At 47.4% G+C, this 21441-nt stretch overlaps 1 protein-coding gene across 14 annotated transcripts in view; it reads right to left on the reverse strand.

Annotated features, from left to right (window-relative positions):
* The window catches only part of TRRAP (transformation/transcription domain associated protein), a 103430-nt gene that overhangs the window by 20952 nt on the left and 61037 nt on the right, over positions 1-21441 (reverse strand). For 11 of the 14 annotated variants that reach the window (XM_084762499.1, XM_084762495.1, XM_084762492.1 and 8 more), the window contains exons 44-59: positions 20786-20999; positions 16175-16300; positions 14326-14472; positions 13524-13726; positions 12872-12993; positions 12189-12402; positions 11179-11358; positions 9554-9700; positions 8337-8456; positions 7706-7993; positions 7447-7584; positions 6640-6752; positions 5279-5414; positions 3957-4148; positions 1492-1720; positions 498-763 (exon numbers count right to left, since the gene is read on the reverse strand). In XM_084762499.1, the coding sequence (XP_084618625.1) occupies positions 498-763; positions 1492-1720; positions 3957-4148; positions 5279-5414; positions 6640-6752; positions 7447-7584; positions 7706-7993; positions 8337-8456; positions 9554-9700; positions 11179-11358; positions 12189-12402; positions 12872-12993; positions 13524-13726; positions 14326-14472; positions 16175-16300; positions 20786-20999 (2835 nt within the window). The remainder of the gene's footprint in view (positions 1-497; positions 764-1491; positions 1721-3956; positions 4149-5278; positions 5415-6639; positions 6753-7446; positions 7585-7705; positions 7994-8336; positions 8457-9553; positions 9701-11178; positions 11359-12188; positions 12403-12871; positions 12994-13523; positions 13727-14325; positions 14473-16174; positions 16301-20785; positions 21000-21441) is intronic. The other 3 variants (XM_084762496.1, XM_084762494.1, XM_084762501.1) reach the window with 1 other exon arrangement.

A 21441-nucleotide genomic window follows, 5' to 3' on the forward strand; every position in this document is an offset into this window, starting at 1 on the left:
CATTTGTATATAGGAAGGCTACTGACTTTTTTGAGTTAATTTTTTATCTAGCCCATTTGCTGAAGGTGTTTATCAGCTATACAAGTTCTCTGGTGGAATTCTGGGGGTCACTTATGTACACTATCATATCATCTGCAAATAGGGATAATTTGACTTCCTCCTTTCCCATTTGGATCCCCTTAATCTCCTTTTGTTGTCTTATTGCTCTGAAAGCCCTTCTTTCTGAAGACCACGTCCAGCCACACTCACTGTCTCTTCCACATGGTCGTCTGGGCACAGGCAAGGCCAGAACCAGCCTTACCTCCTCCTTTATAATAGTATGTTTCTTCCTTAAACACATCAGCTAAACACTTGGTGGAATCGTGACCACAGATGCAGTTCTAACACTAAATGGTTTCCTCTCCTTTCTTCCTCGGATGAACAGTTTCCCACTCTCCTCCTCCTTCCTCTCTGCGTGGCCCAGGAGCCCCGACATGAACACCCCGCTAGGGCCCTACCTGCATGCACTCGTTCTTGCCCATCACTCCTGCCAGCTGGAGGTAGCACTTCACTTGCTGTCGAATCTTCTGGAAGCAATCCACGATGGGAACAGTGGGAATGGTATGAATACGGCTCAGTATATCCAGCGCCACATTAACTAGACCTTGTTTCCGGGCAATTTTCCCATACTGGATGATGGCAGAGGCTGAGGCATGAACTCCAAGCATGGCATTATTGGAACTTGGGTCATGGTGAGAGCTATTTTCATATGCAGTTACAATAGCTAAAGAGCAAAGGAAGTCGCTGTTAGGCACGCCACATGCTTTCTCCTAAGTGTGCTACAACCGGGCTTAAAGAAAAAAATGAAGAACACACATAACATGGCTCATGAAAACAGGATCCCCCTGCCTCTCTCCCTGGAATCCTGCATCACAGACTTGAGCCGAGAATAAGGCTTAGTTAGTAGATAGCCGTCTAAGATGCACAAAGCCCTGGATTTGCTCCCTAATACAACCAAGATGGGTCACAGCGAAGCACATCTGTAGCCCCAGTATTCGGGAGACTGAGGAGGAAGGATCAGAAGCCCAGGTTACCCTCAGCCCTCAGCCATACAGTGAATGGGACCAGTGTGGGCTGTATGAGGCCCTGCCTCCAAAAAAAGGGGAGAAAGAGTACAGTGTGTCTGTCTTCCCTGAGGTCACAGAATCACAAAGGTGGGTCCTCAGTGGAAGGATTCCTGGTGGGTTTCGGGCAGGAAACGAGGACTGGACACAAGCCACCTGGGCACAGGCATTTTCTAGGCAGGGGCCTGCACCGCCGAGGTCTAGCAGGAGGAATTCCTGGCTAACTGGAAACATTATCAAGTGGGCACAGGGCTGAGCACAAAATCTTCCCACTTTCATCTTTGCCCCTCACCATTACTACCACTACCTCAAAGTCTGTGGGGAGGAAACAAAAAACAAAACAAAACAAAGACATGAAACCAGCACAGCAGGGCGTCTGGAAAATTACATGATGAATGCATGCTGGACCAGGTCGGTTTACCCTGGTAATGGTGCTGCCGCCACATGAAGACGCTGCTCCAGTGGGACAAGTCGTCAGACACGATGGGCAGCCGATTCCGCCAGGTCTTCACCACTGTCTTCATGTCATGGAGGCTGTTGTTCCTGCCTAGGTTGGTCGGCTGCAGGCCTGCATTTATCTGTGCAGCTTCCTGGAGCTCGATGATCTGCTGGGCAGCCTGAGGGGAGCACGGGAGAGTCCACAGCTGAGGGCTGGGCCAAGAGCTCAGCGGGCAAGCCTGACAACCCGAGTTTGATCCCCAGAACCCGCAAGGCAGAAGGACAGAACTGATTCTAGAAAACTGTCCTCTGACCTTCATAAGCCAGGCCAAGACGCACACACAAATACAAAGCCAAACAATCCAAACCAATGAAAGGCTGGCTTCCCAGAAGTATTTTTATGGGGATTGCCTGGGATTTCCCTAAGATGTCTTAGCTGGGGGCTGTGAGACGGGGCTCAATGGTAAAGGTGCTGACTGCAAGACTGAGGAACTGAACTGGTCAGTGGAAGGAGAGAACCAACGATCCCAAGACGTCCTCAGACTTCCACACACATACATATAGAAGGTAAAATAAGACACTAGATGTGGTGGTGTCTGTGTTTGAGCATTTGGAAGGAAGAAGCAAGTGGATCTCTATGTATGAGTTTGAAGCCAGCCTAACTTCTAGGCCAATCAAGGCTACACAGAGAGACCCTACCCTGTCTCAGAAAACTAAACAGCTGGGTATGGGGGCACACGCCATTTATCCCAGCACTCAGATCTTTGAGTTTGAGGCCAGTCTGGTCTATAGAGCAGGTTCCAGGATAGTCGGGCTACATAAGGAATCCTGCCTTGAAAAACAAAAACAACAACAAAAACATTTCTTAGCTGTATGGAGGCAACTATCACTTACGTTAGGTCCCCTAGAACTGCCATTACAGATGGCTGGCTATGAGCCATCATGTGGGTGCTAGGAATTGAACCTAGGTCCTCTGGAATAGCAGTCAATGCTCTTAACTACTGAGCTATCTTTCCAGCCCTAGTAATTATCTCTTTAAATGCAGTCCATAGACAGACAACCAAAAAATACTTCTATTACAAACCATGAGAGAAGTAGTAAGGCAATCAATAGATCAAACTGTTTTTCACTCAGTTTCCAAGACATTCAGACATCAGGATCATGTGACACACTGCAGTTTAAACTCTATGCTTTGAATATGTAACTGCATAATAATTTCTATGTTTTACAATTAACTGTCACTCGTGGCTGCTACTTTTATCAAATAATTCATAAATGCAGCCATTAACTATTTCTAGGCATAGAAACTATCTCAGTAGTCGCAAGAGGGGGCTGCTTGCCTAGCATTAAGGCCCTGGGTCCAATCCTGTGTGTGTGTGTGTGTGTAAGGAATCAAAGGAAGTCAGAAAACCCTGGGAAAACCCTGGAACTCCAGCAGCCACAGCAGCATTGACCCTGTCTTACACTACAGAGGAAAGGTCTGCTTACAACTAAAAGCTTGAGAATATCTCAGTAACCTAAATTTGGACGATCGCATATGTGCAAAAGAACTGTCATTTTAGGGCACTTTCCAAAAAAGCAAAGGTAATAGACACATAGAAAAGCACCAAAATGACAACAAGACGTTGGTCAGTTAAGCCATGGCTCCTCAGGCTCAGACAGGAAGTCCACATGCTTCTGAGAAGACGCACTGCCCCGCCCCGAATCCCTGCTCCTAAAACTCTCTGGGATTTAATCTCCTGAAACAAGCTACAGGGTTTAGGGGATGCTCAGGACTGGATCAGCAGCAGGGAAGCCCCAGATAAAATACTAGTAGCCCTGGTAGGAAACAGCAAAAGACCTCCCCCAAACCCCCCCCCCCATTCTATCTGATGTCCCACACAACTCTTCCCAGAAAGAAAACTTGTCACAAGATGTGGTCCTCTTGTGGTCCTACTTTATACTCCTAGAAAGTAACCTCAAATGAACCATCTGCAACGGTTCACACGGAAGCCCACACTATAGCTAACACTGTGCTGTTAACAACATAAAACAGACTAATATGTACACCGTGACAAACTCCAGTGCCAGAGTATTTATTCATTCAATCACCAGAAACATTGCTACTGATGCCCACGAAGACAACAGGGCACAAGGCACTTCAGTCTTTCAAAGCTGGATGAGGCCACCTGAATGGGAGTGTGCCAAAGAAGGTCCTATGGGAACAGCAAGACCACTCAGGAGAATGTTTCAGACCCTGGAATTCCAAAATGAAAAGCCACATGGTTCTGACTCTGGCGCTCCTTTCTCTGAGGCTGACTTCCCATGGGAAAGGACAAGGCCCGGGCCTGAGAGCTGGCCCTGCCACCTGGCTCCTCTATGGCCCTCAGCTGCTCCAGGCTGAGGAGCTCCAGAAGGGAAGAGGAAAGCACCTACCTGCAGAAGCGGAGTGTGCACATGGGACACCACATGGGGCAGCCGCCGCCACTCGCGGATGGCCAGGCTGCTGGCCATCTCCACCAGGCGCTCGATGAAGCTGAGCTGCTGCTCCTCCGGGTGGCAGATGGCCAGGTATCCTCGGTACATGTTAACCTTCCAAGCCATCTCCTTTGGACAGCTGACCTCCACCTGGGGTGAGGGAGGACAGGCGAGTGGTGATGGCTCTCTCCCCACTCTTCCCAACAGAGAAGGCAGCTGTTTACACTGCTCTTCTGAGTTTCTCTCCTAAACTCCAGTGAGCGGCCAATCTCCAGGTTGTGGACCACACCACAAAAACTCCCAGAGAGAGGACAGAGACTGGACTCCTGTCATGGCGCCATATGCACCGACTCCTCAGGACCCAGTCATCGTAAACATGCCCCTCACACTACGCATCACACACCCATGCCTGCCCACAGGAGCCTGTCCCATCCACGCTCTTCAGATAGCAGAGAACACGCTGGCCTCTCTGGCTCCAGGCTTTTGTGTTATTTCTGATGATTATTCTAACGAAGTCTGCTAACTACAATTGTTCCCAGCATCTTCATGGTGTTACTTTTGTCCTCAGAGGTTCAGGTGTCCATACCTAATACTAATTTTCAAAGGAAACTGAATGCCAGGATGGAGAGATGGCTAGCGCTGTGGCTCTCAACCTTCCTAATACTTTAATACAGTTCCTCGTGGAGTGGCAACCCCTCCCCAGCCATAAAATTATTTTTATTGCTACTTTATAACTGTGCTACAGTTATGAATCATAATGAAACATTTTTGTTTTCTGAGGGTCTTAGGCAACCCCTGTGAAAGGGTCTTTTGACCTCCAAAAGGTCACGACCCTCATGACCCATAGGTCGAGAAACACTGGCTTAGCAGGTCAGGAACACTTGCTGCTCTTGTAGAGACCTGCAGTGTTGTCTGAACATCCACAAAGGACAGCTTACCTGTACACCTGTAACCAGCTATAGGAGATCTAATGCCTTCTGGCCTCTGCAGGCACTGCACTGTTGTACGTGGACACACACACTCTAACAGAATGCTCACCTAATACCAAACTTAACTCAAATTTAGTAAAGATCAGCCAGGCGTGGTAGCACACACCTGCAATCCCAGCACTTGGGAAGCAGAGGCAGGTGGATGTCTGTGAGTTCGAGGCCAGTCTGGTCTACAGAGTGAGTCTAGGACAGCCAAGGCTACACACAGAGAAACCCTGTCTCAACAAAACAAAACAAAATAAAACAAACCTTTCAGGAAAGATCTCAGTAACGACATGACAGGGGTCTTACCTGCACCAGTGCCTCCTTCATGGCGGTCCAGTTGGACACCCTCCACGCACACTCCAGGACGAGGTAGGGATTTATGTGGCCTTTGGACTGGCCAAACTCAGTCAGGGCTTCCCACTGGTTCAGCTCCTTGGAACACCTAGGAGACCAGGGTTATGAGTAGACGCTCAACCAGGACAACACACTGACAGACTGAGGAAGGCAAAGAAGGGTTCTAAGACAGCGTCAATGCGGAAGAAAAGAATGCGGGGGGGGGGGGGGCCACTCTCAGGCTGCCTGCCTGCCTGCCTGCCTGCCCTATGACCACACAGACGCAGAGCAGAGCTCCAGACCCCGAGGAGAGGCAGGAACGGTTTGTTTCCTCACCAGCACATTTAATTACACAAAACATGTAATGAATTTCTCAGATTTTGTACCAAGCAACCCTTTTGAGAAGCACTCAAGAAGAATTCACAGACACGTTCCCTTGGTTCTTTAGTTCATTCATAATTAATTAAACCCCTGATGGGGTCTCAAACTCAGAGGTCCACCTGCTTCTGCCTCTAATGTGCTGGGATTAAAGGTGTGTGCCACCACACGCAGCCCATCCATGACCTTCTAAAGCAGCGGCTGCGGCTCCACAGGGGAGTCAGTAATGGAATCTGAGGGTGGCAAGCAACTAAAGGGCTCTGAAGACACAGCAAGCACAGCAGCTTAAAATCAAACATATGACTAATCCGAGATGCTCCTGGTAGCACTTGCTGTGTTGAATTACACTACTTTCCCACACACAGCCTTGTGGCCACTTTGAGGATGCCCATGCCCACAAGGCCACGAGATACCAGTCAATGATGCTGGAAACACCTCGGTTCAGATTCCAGACAAACAGCCGTGTGCTAGGACTGCAGTGCTTTACTGCTCATACAGTTTTCTGGTCTAAAAGAAAATAGCGTAGTAATGAAAAACGAAGACTTTAGTGGGTGTTTTTCTATTATTCCTCAGCCCACATGTATCAAGTTAATGTATCTCTGTAAACTGTATTATGTTAGAAGGCTAGATTGAAAAAAAAAAAACAAACTTGTGTTTGAGCAGGTGATGGCAACACATGCCTTTAATCCCAGCACTCGGGAGGCAGAGACAGGCAGATCTCTGTTGAGTTTGAGGCCAGCCTGGTCTACAGAGTTCCAGGCTACACAGAGAAACCCTGTCTTGAAAAACCACAACAAACAAACAAACAAACAAACGGGTGTTTGATGGGCTGGCAAGATGTCTATGTGGTAATGGTGCTTGCCAGCAAGCCTGAGACACATGCAAATACATAGGTGTTATTTGAATCTTTTAAAAAATCTATCAAAAAAGCCCCAGCAAGTCCTGGGCCAGCTCACCTGATCCAGTGGTCCTCCCACAGCTGGTACTCGGGGAAAATGGCGGGGGAGGCATTGCTCCGCTCGTGTTCCTTTTTGGCTTTGTCCATGGCCTTTTCATAGGATTCTTGGGCCTAAAAAGGTAACAATGCCATCAGACTACAGGAAATAGTGTTTTCCTTGTCTCCTCTCATCTGTTTGGGGCAAGCTAGACACAAACCTGGGAGCAGCTATAGCCTTCTTGCCCAAGGATACTTGATGCCCACACCTCCTCCCTTAGAGACAAAACCCAGAAGGAAAGAATCGCCCTCACAAAGGTGGCAGAGAGCGCCACAGGACACGCAGTGCGTTCGGCTCTAGGCCCAAGCGTCACCCTGTAAGCAGTGCCTGTGCCACACAGGAAGCACGAGGCTGAGGACTGGAGCCCAAGCCCCGAACGCATCTACCCACTGTCTCAGCGGGTGACGGCTTCAGGCTTCACAAGCTGGGCCTGAGCCCGGTGTAAAGGCAGCAGGAGAGAGAAGTCTACACAAAGCTGCCCTCGACCTCCATACGTGTGCCATGTCACATGTGCTCGTACATGCACACACACGTGCACAGAAAATTATAAAGTTTAAACCATGTAAGGCACATAACAAAACTTCAAAGGGTCTTCATGAGCAGATAACACAGTGTAGCTGGGGTCCAGAAGGCTTGCTGAGCCTACTGACGCTCTGGGTTCTGAGTACCTCAACAGGTGACGACAACACTCAGTGAGACGGCAATCTTCCCAGTGTAAACTTATTGTAACAGGAGGGAAAGCCACCAGCTGTCACCCGGAGGCATCACCTGCTCAAAGAAGCCGTGCTGCTCATAAGCAATGGCGGTGGCAGTCTCCGAGAACTTGCATCGCTTCTGCCACAGGCCTGCCCACATGTCCTCTTCTTGTAACAGGGAGTAAAGCTCCGCGAGGGAATCCAGTATCTCCTGAAAGACACCATTGTTTCTGAGTGCTTGGGTCAGACACAGACTTCTCCCTGAAGCGTGCTTTAGAACCTCTGGGGAGAGGTACTTATTGAGAGGTCACTGATGGGATGAGGAGAGTCACCTGCTGAGGTGGCGTTATGCTCTCCTGCTCGTAGAACTCGGCTGTTTGCTTCGGCTTGATCTGCAGGCTCAGCCCCTTCTCAAAGGCCTGGTGCTCCAGCATCAAGGTAGAACGGAACCACAGGTTGTGGGTCTTCCCCAGGTACTTCAGCACGCAGGGTCTCATGGGGATCGGGGGGACACACTGGGACATGGCTTCCACAAAGCAGTTCAGTGCGCTTGGCTGACAGTCTCGCTGCACCTGATGACTGCCACTGCACAGGAACGGGCTGATCTCCCCCGCCAGGGCCTAGAACCAAAGAGTGAGCTGTTTCCGATCTTCATTTATAACATGACAAGCCTGAAGCAAGTAAGCTATTGCACACATGTAATCCCAGTACTTAAGAGGCTGAGGCAGGGGATGTTGAGTGTAAGGCCAGCCTGGGCTATGAGCTGAGCTTGTGGTCAACCTGGGGTATGTACTGAGACTCTATCTCAAACACAAATACGAAGACTGGGTCTTCCCTCGGCACCTGGCAGCACCGTGAAAACTGGTCCCTGGGTGAGAACCCGTATTTTTATCACGCTCTGGAACTTACCACCATGCTCATTTAGGGTTCTTTATCAAAAGCAAGCTTTAAGATGTGACTCACATGCTGCTGTCTGTCAGAGAGGATTTTCCACAGCCTCGGGAAAAGCTGGACCCAGGTCTTCTCGGCCAGCGTGGTAGAAATGTGGCACAGCTGAACAAAGGCACTGAGCAGTGCTCCGGTCTGTGGGCAGAAGAGGCCGCGCTTAGACGTGTTTCCTGCACCCCCACTCTGAGGGTCACCAAGGCCATTGCTGCGTCAAGCCCCACCCACAGAGGCGTCAAGTGTGGGAGCAGAGCCACAGCCTCCTTGCTTCCTAGCAGCAACGGCAGCATGAAAGACGGTGCGTGAGGGTATCCTATGCCTGCTCCCTCAGCATGCTATGATGTCCCAGGACAGCAACAGATAGAAGTTCAAAGACTGACTGGTTATCAAGAAAATGCAATACAGAATACAGAAATTATCAACTGATAAGTAACTGATTTTTCTTCCTTCGAGGCCCACATAAACAGCATTGCCATTACTTCTGTGTGATACTCCTCAAAAGTGACTGGGTGCACAAAGCCTTAACTGATCACAGAGTCAAAAAGCAATAGTTCCGGGCTGGAGAGATAGCTCAGTGGTTAAGAGCACTGTCTGCTCTTCCAGAGGTCCTGAGTTCAATTCCCAGCAACTACATGGTGGCAGCTCACAACCATCTATAATGTGATCTGATGCCCTCTTCTGGTGTGTAGGTGTACATGCAGGCAGAGCACTGTATACACAATAAATAAATAAATAAATAGATCTTTTAAAAAAAGCAACAGTACCCACACCCAGGATTAACCAGTGTCTACGGAAGCCACAGTGCCTATCTGAGGAAATTGAGGAGACTGCCGACAGCAGGGGCGTGGGGAGGCCTCTCTCCAGATGACAAAGTCAGCCTGTCTTCCCACTTCACAACATCTCCTGACTGGAGGCACGTCAATGTTAACCCAGAGTTACTGCTCGTTATTGGCATCCCTAAGTCATTTTACCATTTCCACAGTACAGTAAGGAGTAGAGACATCAGCTCCCCTGTGTTCCCTCTACAGCCCTGCATCTGCTTCCTTGATTACACTAAACGCTGACTCCAGACGCTCCCAGAACCATAGCCAGAAGCTATATGGCTTCAGCTGGGGTAGGAGGGAGAACACAGAAACTGGTAAGAGGATGGTGTACTGGTGCGGAAAGACCCTGTGCAGAAACAAGAAAATAAAGGTGGAGGCAGAAGACATTCACTTCCAGACTTGCCCACAGACCTTCACTTCCCGGAGCGTATCAAGGAATTTGTCGTGTCGGTTGGTGAGCATGTGCAGCTGGTTGCCAATGTCCTTCTCAGAAAGCTCTTTGGTTTTGGGTGTGCTGGTCTGATCGCCAGGAGCCAGCTCAATATCAATCTCTACGTCCTAAACAGAACACACGCACACACAGAAATGCAGCTGGTCAAGGGATTCGCAAGAACTCCACATACGCAGCTCCTATCAACCGCCTAGAAACTTTCAAAAGGTGTTTAATTCTGTGTCCATGTGTCTGTGGGGAACGTGCATCTGAGTGCAGGTGCTCACAGAAGCTAGAAGGGGGCCTCAGGTCCCCTGGAGCTGGAGTAGCCAGTGCTGTGCTGACACCTGAACATGGTGTGACCTCTGTGAGGGTGGCAAATATCTTAGTCACTGAGCCAGGTCTCCACCTCTCCATTTTTGAGTGATATTTTTCTTAGTTTTCTAGAAGCTTTTCCCAGAGTATGGGCTGAGTACTCCTACCTAATCGGAAAGCCACTAAATGTGAAGGGCTTCAAATGCTAGGCTTCTTAAGCACTCATAAGATGCTCAAATTTTGGAGTTGTTGAACATTCACACTTTAGAATTTGGGGTCTCAGATATAAAACTACAGGGGATAGAAATACTCAAAATGTGCAATTTATGTGTTTCTAAGCATTTTAGATCATCATTTCTTTCTGTGTTTGAATTATAGGAAGCAAAATAAATAGTACAAACTTCAGTGGGATCAGAAAAGTGTATCGTTGGTTCTGAGAAGCAGCCAGGCTCCCCAGCAGCCTCGCTCCGTCACATTAACGCTGCTGAATCACTGAACAGGACATGTCTGGGACACTGTTTGCTATGCCATTAACAGGAACGAACTTCCTGTCTTGAGCTTCTAGAAAGTCACAGTCAGCAAGGAAAAAGGAAACTATCCCTGAAAGTCAACAGGTTAACTATACTTCCACATTGAGAGTCACTGAGGGTGGCTACTGATGTCACTCAGACCGTATCAAATGACCTGAGTAGCCACACTTCTCATTTAACTGAGTTGTGTAGGGGCTTCACACACGCTAGGCAAGTGGTACTCTGCCAACCAAGCTACAACGCCAGCCCCAAACTCCCCCTTTTAGAGCAAAGTGAACAAGTGTTCTACCTTGTTGCTAAGTGACTTTCTTCTAAAATCCACACCCCCAGCGAGGTGTGCTTCACAAAGCCAGTAGCCTCAAGAGTGCCAGCATATGCACTCCCATGAGACTGAGGCACCAGCGTCTTTCTAGATGCACTTTCAGCTCCATGCTATCATCCAGGCAGCTGGTGATACACAGGGCTCCCAGAAGGCTCAGCTCAGCACTGGGCTCCTGAGTGATGGGCATCGCTTCTAGTCCAAGTACAGCATCAAAGCATCACATTCACGAGGGAAATATCTCAAAATAAACTCCTGTTTTAAGCAGAACTGGCTCAAAGCGATGCCACCAGGGCATGGCAACTAAGATGCTTTTCATTTTTTATGGCAAGGAAGTCTAAACTCAGGCACCACACTCAGCTTTCGGGCAGTAACAAGTTCTGATGCAGTTCTTGCCAACGCAAAACTAGTGGCAACTTTGTCCAGGCAGCCAGAGCCTCACCTCTTCTTTAGACTCACTGTTCTCTCGCTCCCGAGGCTCCTGCTTGACGTGAGTGACCATGGCGAAGGCAGCTCGGTCGTGGCTGTCGGCCAGGTTGATGACGTTGGTAATGGATGGGAGCACAGCTCCCTGGCAGCTGGTACCAATGGGCGTGCTCTTCTCACACACGGCCAGGAGGAGCTAGAGGATCATGGGAGAAAACACCAGGTAAAAGGCAGCGCCTGGCACTGGGAATGTGAGAACACTGGAACAGCAGAACAGCAGCTGCCACACAGACAATCCCAGGCCCACAGCTCAGGTCACAGTGCCCCCATCTCCACCCCAGGCTAACTGCGGGCCAGAACTGGCTTTCCAACTGACCTTAAGCCAACTTACTGTGGCTTAGCATCCTCTGTCTGCCCAGAGGCATTATCCAGGCAGAGATCCTGCTTCAAGTCCCTCTATTCTTTTCTCTTCCTACATGCGGCACAGCCCCAAGGGCCAGCCCAGGGAGCCTCCTAGGCCAGCTTTAGACCCACTCTCTCAAAAGCATCTCTTTCCACAGAGCTAGCCCCATGAGTCTCCTCACTCCCTCAACCCCTCAAGACTTTTCATAGCCTCAGAGAAACAGCCCATACTTCTCAAGGGGCAGGGGCATGAGGACACGTAAGCCCTCCTGTGACGGGGCATCAGCCCTTGACTGCCTATGAAACCTCTGTGTTCTCAGCACTTCCCTGATGCATTTCCACCTGCAGCAGTCCCTGTGTGATCACTACACAGCCACTGCCTGTGCCGCCCCAGGCACTAAGGGGAAATCAGCTGTCCCTGTTGCCAAGCCTTAGCTGCACGATGTGGACTGAAATCCTCTGGAACCATATGCCCAATCACACGCTTTCTTTCCTAAGTTGCCAAGGCCATGGTTTTATCACAGCAACAGAAAAGTGACCAATTCAGATTACCTGCTGCCTTCTGTCCCCTCTTAGAAAGCCCCCAGGCTCTCCCAGCCACAGAGCTGAGTTCACCCGCCCTACCTCAATGCACTGCTTGATCCAGAAGTGGCTCCCCATGGCTTCCCAATTCTGGGAACAGGTGACATATAGCAGGCGCTCATAGACACGGCGTTTCATAGAGTTGTCAAAAACCTCGAAAAACTTGGCCCTGATCAACGGCTGGGCACAACGCAGCCCAGAGAGAAAGGCAGGCTCAAGCTTTGCAGTCAGCTCACTGCCAGAAAGTGCCTCATCCCTGTAATGAGAGGACGCAAGAGAAGAGCCAAGTGACCACCTGTATCAATGCTCACAATAATGTAAACCAGGCCCAACCCAACAACCCCACTGTAACAGCAAGGGCGTGCTTCCACCAGGAAGCCGTAAGCAGCATTTCTGCAAGGTGCTAGAGAGATGGGTCAACAGTTGAGAGAGCAGTGCTTCCAGAGGACCTGGGTTCGAGTCCCAGAACCCACATGGCCACTCACAACCCTCTGTCACTCTAGTTCCAGTAGATCTGGCACCCTCTTCTGGCCTCCATGGATACTGCACATATACACATGCAGATAAAAACACCCGCACACATAAAATAAATCTTAAAGAAATGCCATAAAGGTGTTGCCTTACTGTCAGTGAGTATTCAATTTAGTTGGAAGTAGAAGATTAAAGTCACACTGGGTGGGGAGCACATCACGGACCCACAGGCAACGTGACCAGTGCTCAATTACCTGTAGACATAGTTGACAAGGTCCAAAAACTGGGCATTTAGTTCAAGATCCTCTGGAAAGCGTTTCTCTATGTAAGTCATCATCTTCACCAGCAAGACTGACTTCTCCCGGAGTGTAGGTGTCTACAAAATTGGTTTCCCCAAAGAAAGTGCCAATTACTTCTACTTGAAAAAAAAAACCCACAAATCTGAAAGCACTTCACAGCCACCTGCCCGACTCTCCATGCTCCTGCTACTTTACCAATAGCTTAATTATTTACTGCAATCATGCCAGCTCATTTTTAAAGAGAAAAAAAAATTAAATGTGATTGTGATTATCATTGGGTGCAAAGTCAAGTTACAATAACCTGACTCACTGGGAACAAGTCAGCTCCCACGCACCCTCCTACAGGACAGTCCTCACCTGCAACAGTATCTTACAGCTCACTGCTACAGCCATTAAAGAATAAACTTACAAGATTCATGTAACCTTTTAACAAAAGAAAAGCCACTGTGAGAAGTCGGCTTGGCCCACACAGTGGCCCAGTGACCCAGTCAAGCAAAGCCACTGTGGGGCCTACATACCAACAAGCCCTCTGCTCTGCATGCTTCAGAGCTCCCAGGTTCCAGACAGGACCAATGTGGCAGAGTGTGGCGCCCTCCTGTCAGCTCACCTGATTGGCTGCCATTGGGGAATTATTCTTAACCCACTCTTCCACGATCTTCACGACGGCTCGGAGGATCTTGGCATCTGGGGACTTCTCGATGAGGGAGGTCAGGATGGTCTGGATGAAGTTTTTCCGCATCTCCATGCTCATCACCGCCAGACGCGTCTTCACAAGATCCAGGCTCAGCATCACCAGCTCACTTGTTCCAGCTGTGCAGGCGAAGAACAAATACGTGAGCCCGACCCTACAGCTGTACTTAACGGAACCACTGTCTGTAGAACACATTCACAAATGCTCGCTCTCTAAGCCTCTTCTCCGGACACTGGCATGCTGGGATCTGAAATAACGCCATTTCTTTATGGCTGCACCTTGCAAGGTGCCCTCTAGCAGTGTCAGCCACAAGAAAGGGACGACAGCACAGCAACCTGCTACCCCTCATCTCTCTCCCCCTCCCACCCCCACTATCCCCCTCACCCCCACCACAAACACACGCTGGTGGGAGCCTTGCTCAGTTCTGGAAGTTGACATAACCCTGATCAGGCACTCTGCCGCAAAGCACTGGGATAACTTGGTGGCAGTGCTGAGGGTTCGTAATCTCTCCATTTTCAACTGCTTTTCATTCTTACACTCAGAGTTTTTAAACTAAACTCTTAGCCTGAGCCATGTTCTGACTTTAAGCCTGCTACAAGAGCATGTCAACAGAATTTCATGTTAACCCATGTACACGGCAATGTTCAAGCACACAGCCTGCCATGAGAAGAAGACCCACAAAGTCCATGGAGAAAGAACAGCAGCCCCAGGCTGTCACCTGCGGTGGCTTCGGGGCTCCCAGATGCTGCCTGCGGATTTAAATGCTCTCGGACCATCTTCTGTAGGGAGCGCATGAAGACAGAGATGAGCCTGTCGATGTAGCTGGGGTTGTTGCAGCAGGCCGACTTCAGGATCATAAGTGTCCCTGTGGAGGAACAGCAGCTATCTTACAACTGAGCTGTGTTCCATTAGTATGGAGCTAGCCTAGCAAACCCAAGGACCCAAGGTTGATCCCCAAAAGTCAGAGGGGATGCCACACAATGTCTGAGTATCTGCCAAGAATTGATCTTTAACATCATCTTGACCCTGACAGAACAGGAACACCACTCCTGGGTCACGGACAGAGCTCTCAGAGGGCATTCGCCATAAATGTGCCAGCATCTCAGCTGTGGACAACGCTGGCTGCTCTGGTTGCATAGCAGCCATGGTACAGCCAGCCTGATTTTAAGGCAGGTAACTGAGTCCATGATAAAAAAGGGATGTGTCCTGCTGTGCGCTCCTCTAACAGTGACAGAGCTAAGTCCACCAGACAAGGAGTTTGGCACAGCCAGCTCCCCTAGGCTGCAGTCACCTACAGAGGAGGGAGGCAGAGCCCATGGAGGTCCCCCCTACACAGGAAGGAGGCCAGCTCTCCTCTGAGCACCTTGGAGAATGAACAAGCAGAGATGTTCCTTTACCCTGTGATGGAAGCCAAAACACCCAAGATGGTCTCCTTGACATCACAAAAGCCAGTCAACTGGCTCTAGAGCAGCCAGGTGTAAACAGGAAAACAGACTAATTAAACCAAACGTACTTAGGCCCTGAATTTCAGAGAGCAAACAGCCAGTTTTGGAAAACAGGATTTTTTGTGAAATTAGTAATTAAATTTATCCAGAATTCAGGTTCTGACACTAGCATTTTCATAAAAGGGCAATTTATATATATGTTCTTATATATAGATAATAATACATAAGGGCTGGAGAGAGAGCTCAGTGGTTAAGAGCACATTCTGCTCTTGCAGATGACCTGGGCTGGTTCTCAAAACCACTGCTGAGCAGCTGACAGCCACTGTTCCCTCCAGCTCTAGGGGAATCAGGCCTCCACAGGCACTCTGCATGCACATGCACACACACAAAAATAAAACATTTAGCTGGGTGATGGTGGCGCACACTTTTAATCCCAGCGCTCAGGAGGCAGAAGCAGGCGGATCTTTGTGAGTATGAGGACAGCCTGGTCTACAAAGTGAGTCCAGGAGAGCCAGGGCTGCACACAGAAACCATGGGGGTGGGGGTAGGGGCATGGGGGGAAATGATGATAACAAGAAACCCACTTAAATTTTTTTTAAAAAAAGAAAAGAAAATGGTATACGCCAACTTATTACTAATTATGGCTAATAGAGAGGCTTCCAGATAACTTTCATTTAGTGTAAATAAAAATATTGATTTCTCAAGTTTTACAGGATGACAATGTAATAACGGGAGGAAAAAAAAAATATGGTACCAACACAATTCCAAGTCTAAATGTGAACTAATGTGATAAGGGCAAAGGAGTACATCTAGCTCAGACTTCTGGGTATCTGGGGCAGTTATCCAGCTGTCTGTGTTACGAGGGCAGAGACACGCCCTATGAATAGCTGTGAACTGGCACAGCGCAGGAGGCATCGATTCCCACGCCAGCGCACAGGCAACTCCCTTCAAACCATGTCTACACCGAGGCTGAGCAAAAGACTCAAGAGAATTCTTTCTGCACAAGTGATGGACCAGCACATCAGCCTGAAGGGCGCCCCCAGCCTCTCTCTAGACAGCTGTCCAGTGAGCAGGGAGCACAGCCCACGTGCACCACTTCTGGGAAACCGCATAGGCGCTTACCGAAGAGCTGGGAGGGGTTCGCGTTGGTAGCCTTCTCGTAGTTCGTGAGTCCCTCATAGATGACCTTGCCCACGGCTGCGTAGAGGCACTCCAGCTCCTCATACTTGGAGGCCACACTTGACGTGCCTGAAACAGCAGTGGGGCAGGGAGCGGGGGTTAGGCTTTTAGGGCACACAGCCCCAGAGAGCAAGCTCTAGCGCTGGTGTGTGCAGCACAGTGCCCTTCCTTCCACCACAGGACAGTCTGCGCACGATCTGGGAGTGACTGTTTCCCAGCATTAAGGACAACTCTTATCCTGACAGCTCTAAGTGCGCTTAATCAGAACACGAGCAATTACAATGTTTGCTATGGTACTTTAACCTAACCTCCTTTAAATACCTGAAGAAAAAGAGAATCATGAATTTCCAAAGAGACACAAGCCAAGTCAAGTAACATTTTAAAAGAGAGACAGAGAGCCTGGTCTTGGTGGCACATGCCTTTATTCCCAGCACTCGGGAGGCCTAAGCAGGCAGATCTTTGAGAGCTCAAGACCAGCCTGACCCACATGTAAGACTGTTGAGGGGATGATCTGATGTATTTTGATGCTAATTAATAAACAGCCATTCCACCTGGGCAGGGCAGAGGAGAAGGAAAGAGTGGAGAGAGAGAGGGATGGGGGGGGGGAGAAGAGGAGGAAGGAGAAGGAAGACAAGGAGAGGGTCCCGAGAGGAGAAAGAAGAAGGCCACATGGGTTAGATGGAAGAGAAACGTGTGACAGACATGATGGAGATTCAGCCCAGATGAAGAATATTAGCAAGTATTTGAGATTATGAATGGGAGGTAGCTTGACAGAAGTTATTAGAAGCAGAAGGCATGGGATTGAGACAGGGATCCCATACCTGCCTCACTATGGGAAGTAGTTTAGAGGATTAATGTCTGCCCTGCCCCAGGTTAACTAAGGCTAGTTTAAAATATAAACAGTTGTCAGTGTCTTTATTGATTGCCAGCTGGGCATATTGAATATATATAATTAAAAACAATAAGTGGTGCCCAACATGGGGCCCAGGTATCCACACTCTTAAAAGCCATATTTTATCATAGTCTGAAAGGGGTTAATAGCTCCCAGAGAGCGTCCATGAGCCAGAGAAAAGATGGCCACAGACATGTGGCCAGTTGGAGACGCAGAACTAGGAGGCTGGCAGTTTTATAATCTGGCCTAGGAAATAGAATTAACACCCTAAAATAATAATAAAATAAAAACTACTACGGTCCCTCTCCAAGGCACCATGGCAGAAGGCCCCTGAATCTTTTTTGGCTTTGTTTTGGTGTTTATGAATTTGTTTGCAACGGGCTTAGTCATGGTCACACTTCTCCTTACCCTCTCTAAAAAAGTTCAGGGAGACAGGCAGAGAGCCGAGGAATGTGAGACTAAGTTACTAGCAACCATAAAGGGGAAAGAAACTGAACTTTTCATAGAGTTGATAATGCCTGGGATTCAAAGCTCCTTAGCTGCAAGGTGTTTATCAGGGCTTTCTGGAAAAGGTCCACCAGAAAGATAAAACAAAAACTAAATTCCAAGGAATGGAGGACAGGATTTCACTAACTGAAGGCTAAATTGGCACAAATGGCCCAAGGCTTAGACTTTTCTTGTTTCCTTGCTTGATTTTTTGCTGAGATTCCTAAAGATTTTGACTAAATTGGGATGAAATAGTTAAACAAGGTGGTAATGACACCAGCCTTTAATCCCAACTCCGGGAGTTCCAACCCGGCCTCCATAGCTTGGCCCCCTGCTGATAAATTACTTAAGATTTAAACTGGCAAAATTTTTGATACATTCTTTTAACAATGAATTATATGTGCTTTTTGATCTAAAAGATATATACACATCAATCTGAGGTTTATGTATATTAAAAAAAGGCAATAAAAATGCTTTTAAAAAGGCCAGCCAATCTCCTTAAAAGTAAAACTTCCAGGAGAGATATGGTGCCAAAGGGTCAATCAGCCTAAGAAATATGTTTTCTTGGTCAAAGTAAAGACTAAGGTTGAACAGGTAGACAGACCAGGTGCCATAGAGCCTAGAGAAGGACATTTAGAACTATATAATCTTGTTTTGATTTCAATATGACGATAATCGTATGTTCATTGTTATATGTTAATGGTGATGTTATATTTTGTCTTTAAAAGAGGTCAAAATGAAACAGACCTAGATAAAAACGAGTCTGCTACCTTAAGTGAGTCTATGTTTACACCAATTCAAACTGCAGAACAAGCAGTTAACTTATCTTGCTAATCCCACTACCTGGAAATAGCTCTGAGACTGGCTGAGACCTGTGCATCCTGCACACCTAATACATTCATAGTTTTAGAACCGTATAACGCTTGTGAGAAATTATATGCTTTCAGAATAAAAGAACAGAACACTGACGCTGGATCAGACCTGACAGGATTCATTCCTCCAACATGCTGAGACGCTGACATCCTGCATCCTTCATGTTACAGCCCCAAGTGTTTCGGTTCTGGTTCCTCATCAGAAAAGGACAGCTTCAAAGAAGGCTCCTGATCCCAATTGGTCCAGCATTTCACTGTCCCACACAGGACTAATATTAAGCCTGAAATTTCTCAACATTTAGAGACTGGACCACAAATACTGTTTCCCAGCTTGTTTAACCATTTAAAAAAAAAAATTTGGGCCCCCTACAGGTATTCCCCACCCCAAATCAGCTTGAGGAAGCTTTAAGAGAAAGATGCCCCATTTCTTAAGGGGATTGGGTAGGTTTTTGGTTGCTTTCTCAGGCTATAGATATATATTGTCATTAAAAGGCATAGAGGTAGGGATTATAAAGAAAGGGAGTATAGAGATATGTAGGGATGATAGGACAAAAAGTAGATTATTGAATCTACTTCTCAACTTAAGGCCTTAATTATTACTCACAAATAAAGTTAATTTTAATTCATTGATATAGAATTTTATATATTGATACAAAATAAGTTTAATTTTGATACATTGAACTAGAATTCAAATTTAATATTATTTTTCACACATTATATTTCTACTCTAATATAAGGTGTTGTACACATACAATTCACTTAATACATGGTTTACTTCCAATACTCGGATGGTGTTATTGTTGGCTGTTTAGGATAATTAAGTAATACAAGCCAATTGTTGATCAATCCGTAGTCATGTCAAGTATAAGAACTTACATGCTAGGTTTAACAGATGTGATTCTATAGATGGATATAGTTGGGTAAGGTTTTCAAAACCTTCAAAGACCTCAGAGGCCTACAGAATATGACATTTTAAAATGGTTTTTATTGTTTTAAGGATTTTTTTGACAATAAGACAGGTTAATTCCTGGCAGCACTCAGCCCAGCACATAGAAGATGAGAAGCATCGAAGAACCTCCATGTGGAGATGGCTTCAAGTGTGCAAAATAGCCACTGGACAAAAGTGTCCTGGGTTCTTCCACAAAGTTCTGCCTAAAATGGGCAAACTTGGTTGCAGGCAGAGTTGACGGCCAGACTCTGCCAAGACAGGGTAAGCAAGTCCTCAATGATCCCTGCTTCACAAAAATGTCTGTCAGGTACACTGGGCCGGAAGGCTGAAGATGATGCTCCAACGTTATATAGTTTTGGGTGCCTGTTCAAGCAGTAAACTGTTGCTGTCATTTTTTCAGTTAAGCTGCTAAGCTGCACTTCCCTTTTACTCCAGTAGTTATATTTATTCCTTCTCAAGTCTCTGATGGGGTTGAAGATCAGATAGTTTTAAAATGAAACAGCTGTTTAGGAGTTAAGATACTTTTATGTCTAAATAAATATTTTTAGGTTGATAGATATAATCTTTGATAGATGTTGATTAGACATTATGTGTGTTAGCCTTATCTATTGGTTTTTATAGTTTTTTATAATTGTACTTACTGTATATATTTTTTAAATGGCCTTTTTTTATTTAGACAGAAAAGGGAAATTGTTGGGGGATGGGCTGATGTATTTTGATGCTAATTAATAAACAGCCATCCCACCTGGGCAGGGCAGAGGAGAAAGAGGTGTGGCTAAGATACCTGGGCTTAGAGAGAGAGGAGAGAGAGAGGAGAGAGAGAGGAGAGAGAGGAATTCGGGGAAGAGGAGGAGGAAGGAGAAAGAAGGCAAGGAGAGGGTCCCGAGAGGAGAAAGAAGAAGGCCACCATGGGTTAGATGGAAAAGAAACGTGTGACAGACATGATGGAGATTCAGCCCTGATGAAGAATATTAGCAAGTATTTGGGATTATGGACGGGAGGTAGCTTGACAGAAGTTATTATAGAAGCAGAAGGGCATGGGATTGAGGCAGGGATCCCATGCCTGCCCCACTATGGGAAGTAGTTTAGAGGATTAATGTCTGCCCTGCCCCAGGTTAACTAAGGCTATTTTAAAATATAACCAATGTCAGTGTCTTAACTGATCGCTAGCTGGGCATACTGATAATACTAATAATACATATAATTAACAAAACAAAATAAAAAAGTAGTGTTGGAAGTAAAACGAAATGGGACAACATGTACACTAACTGCTGTAGGATGAGTACTCTCAGGGAACAGTCCCCAGGGCCCCTCCGTCCCTGCAAAGGAGGGGCAAGGGGGACGGGGCCACTTACTTGGCTCTGTGGGGAAAATGCTCATCAGTCGGGAGAGGAGGCTGTGGACGGCTCGCAGCACCTTGGTGTTTCCACACGTCATGCAGGCTGCGATGCCCCGCTGCAGCGGCTTGAAGCTACTGAGGATGGCTGGCGACTGCAGCACAGTTAGCAGGAAGTTCAGCACTTCCAATCCTGTGCAGATATTCCCATAATTCACCTGGTTAGGCTGCTCCTGGAAAGGGAAAACAGGCTACTCTCAGGTAAAGTAAGTGGAGAAGCAAAACCAGAGAGTTCTGAAACCAGATGCCATCGAGTATTTGGAACTAGGTGAAAAGCCACTGAAGAATGAACACAGCACAGCTGGCACAGCACAGTAGGACTTTTATAAGACTGCATCCTCTAGAATATCACTAAAAGTTGGACCAAGATGGCAAGTTATTATAATGCAGGATGCTTCTCTTGGCTACTTACTTAAAATACAAAAATCCATACCAAGAGAAATGCTTTTCAAATTGCATTATTTAATCAATGTACTAGATGATGGTGTCATTAAAAATAAAAACTGTTTGTAGGAAACACAGGCACGGCTTCCAGAAACTTCCAGTCCTGTGGTTTACATGCATGATGTATACAGCTGTGAGGTCAGGTCCCAGCAGTTACTCGGGAGCACAGCA

This window comes from Acomys minous, assembly GCF_964271855.1.
Source record: "Acomys minous genome assembly, chromosome: 16".
Taxonomy (NCBI): Eukaryota; Metazoa; Chordata; class Mammalia; order Rodentia; family Muridae; genus Acomys; species Acomys minous.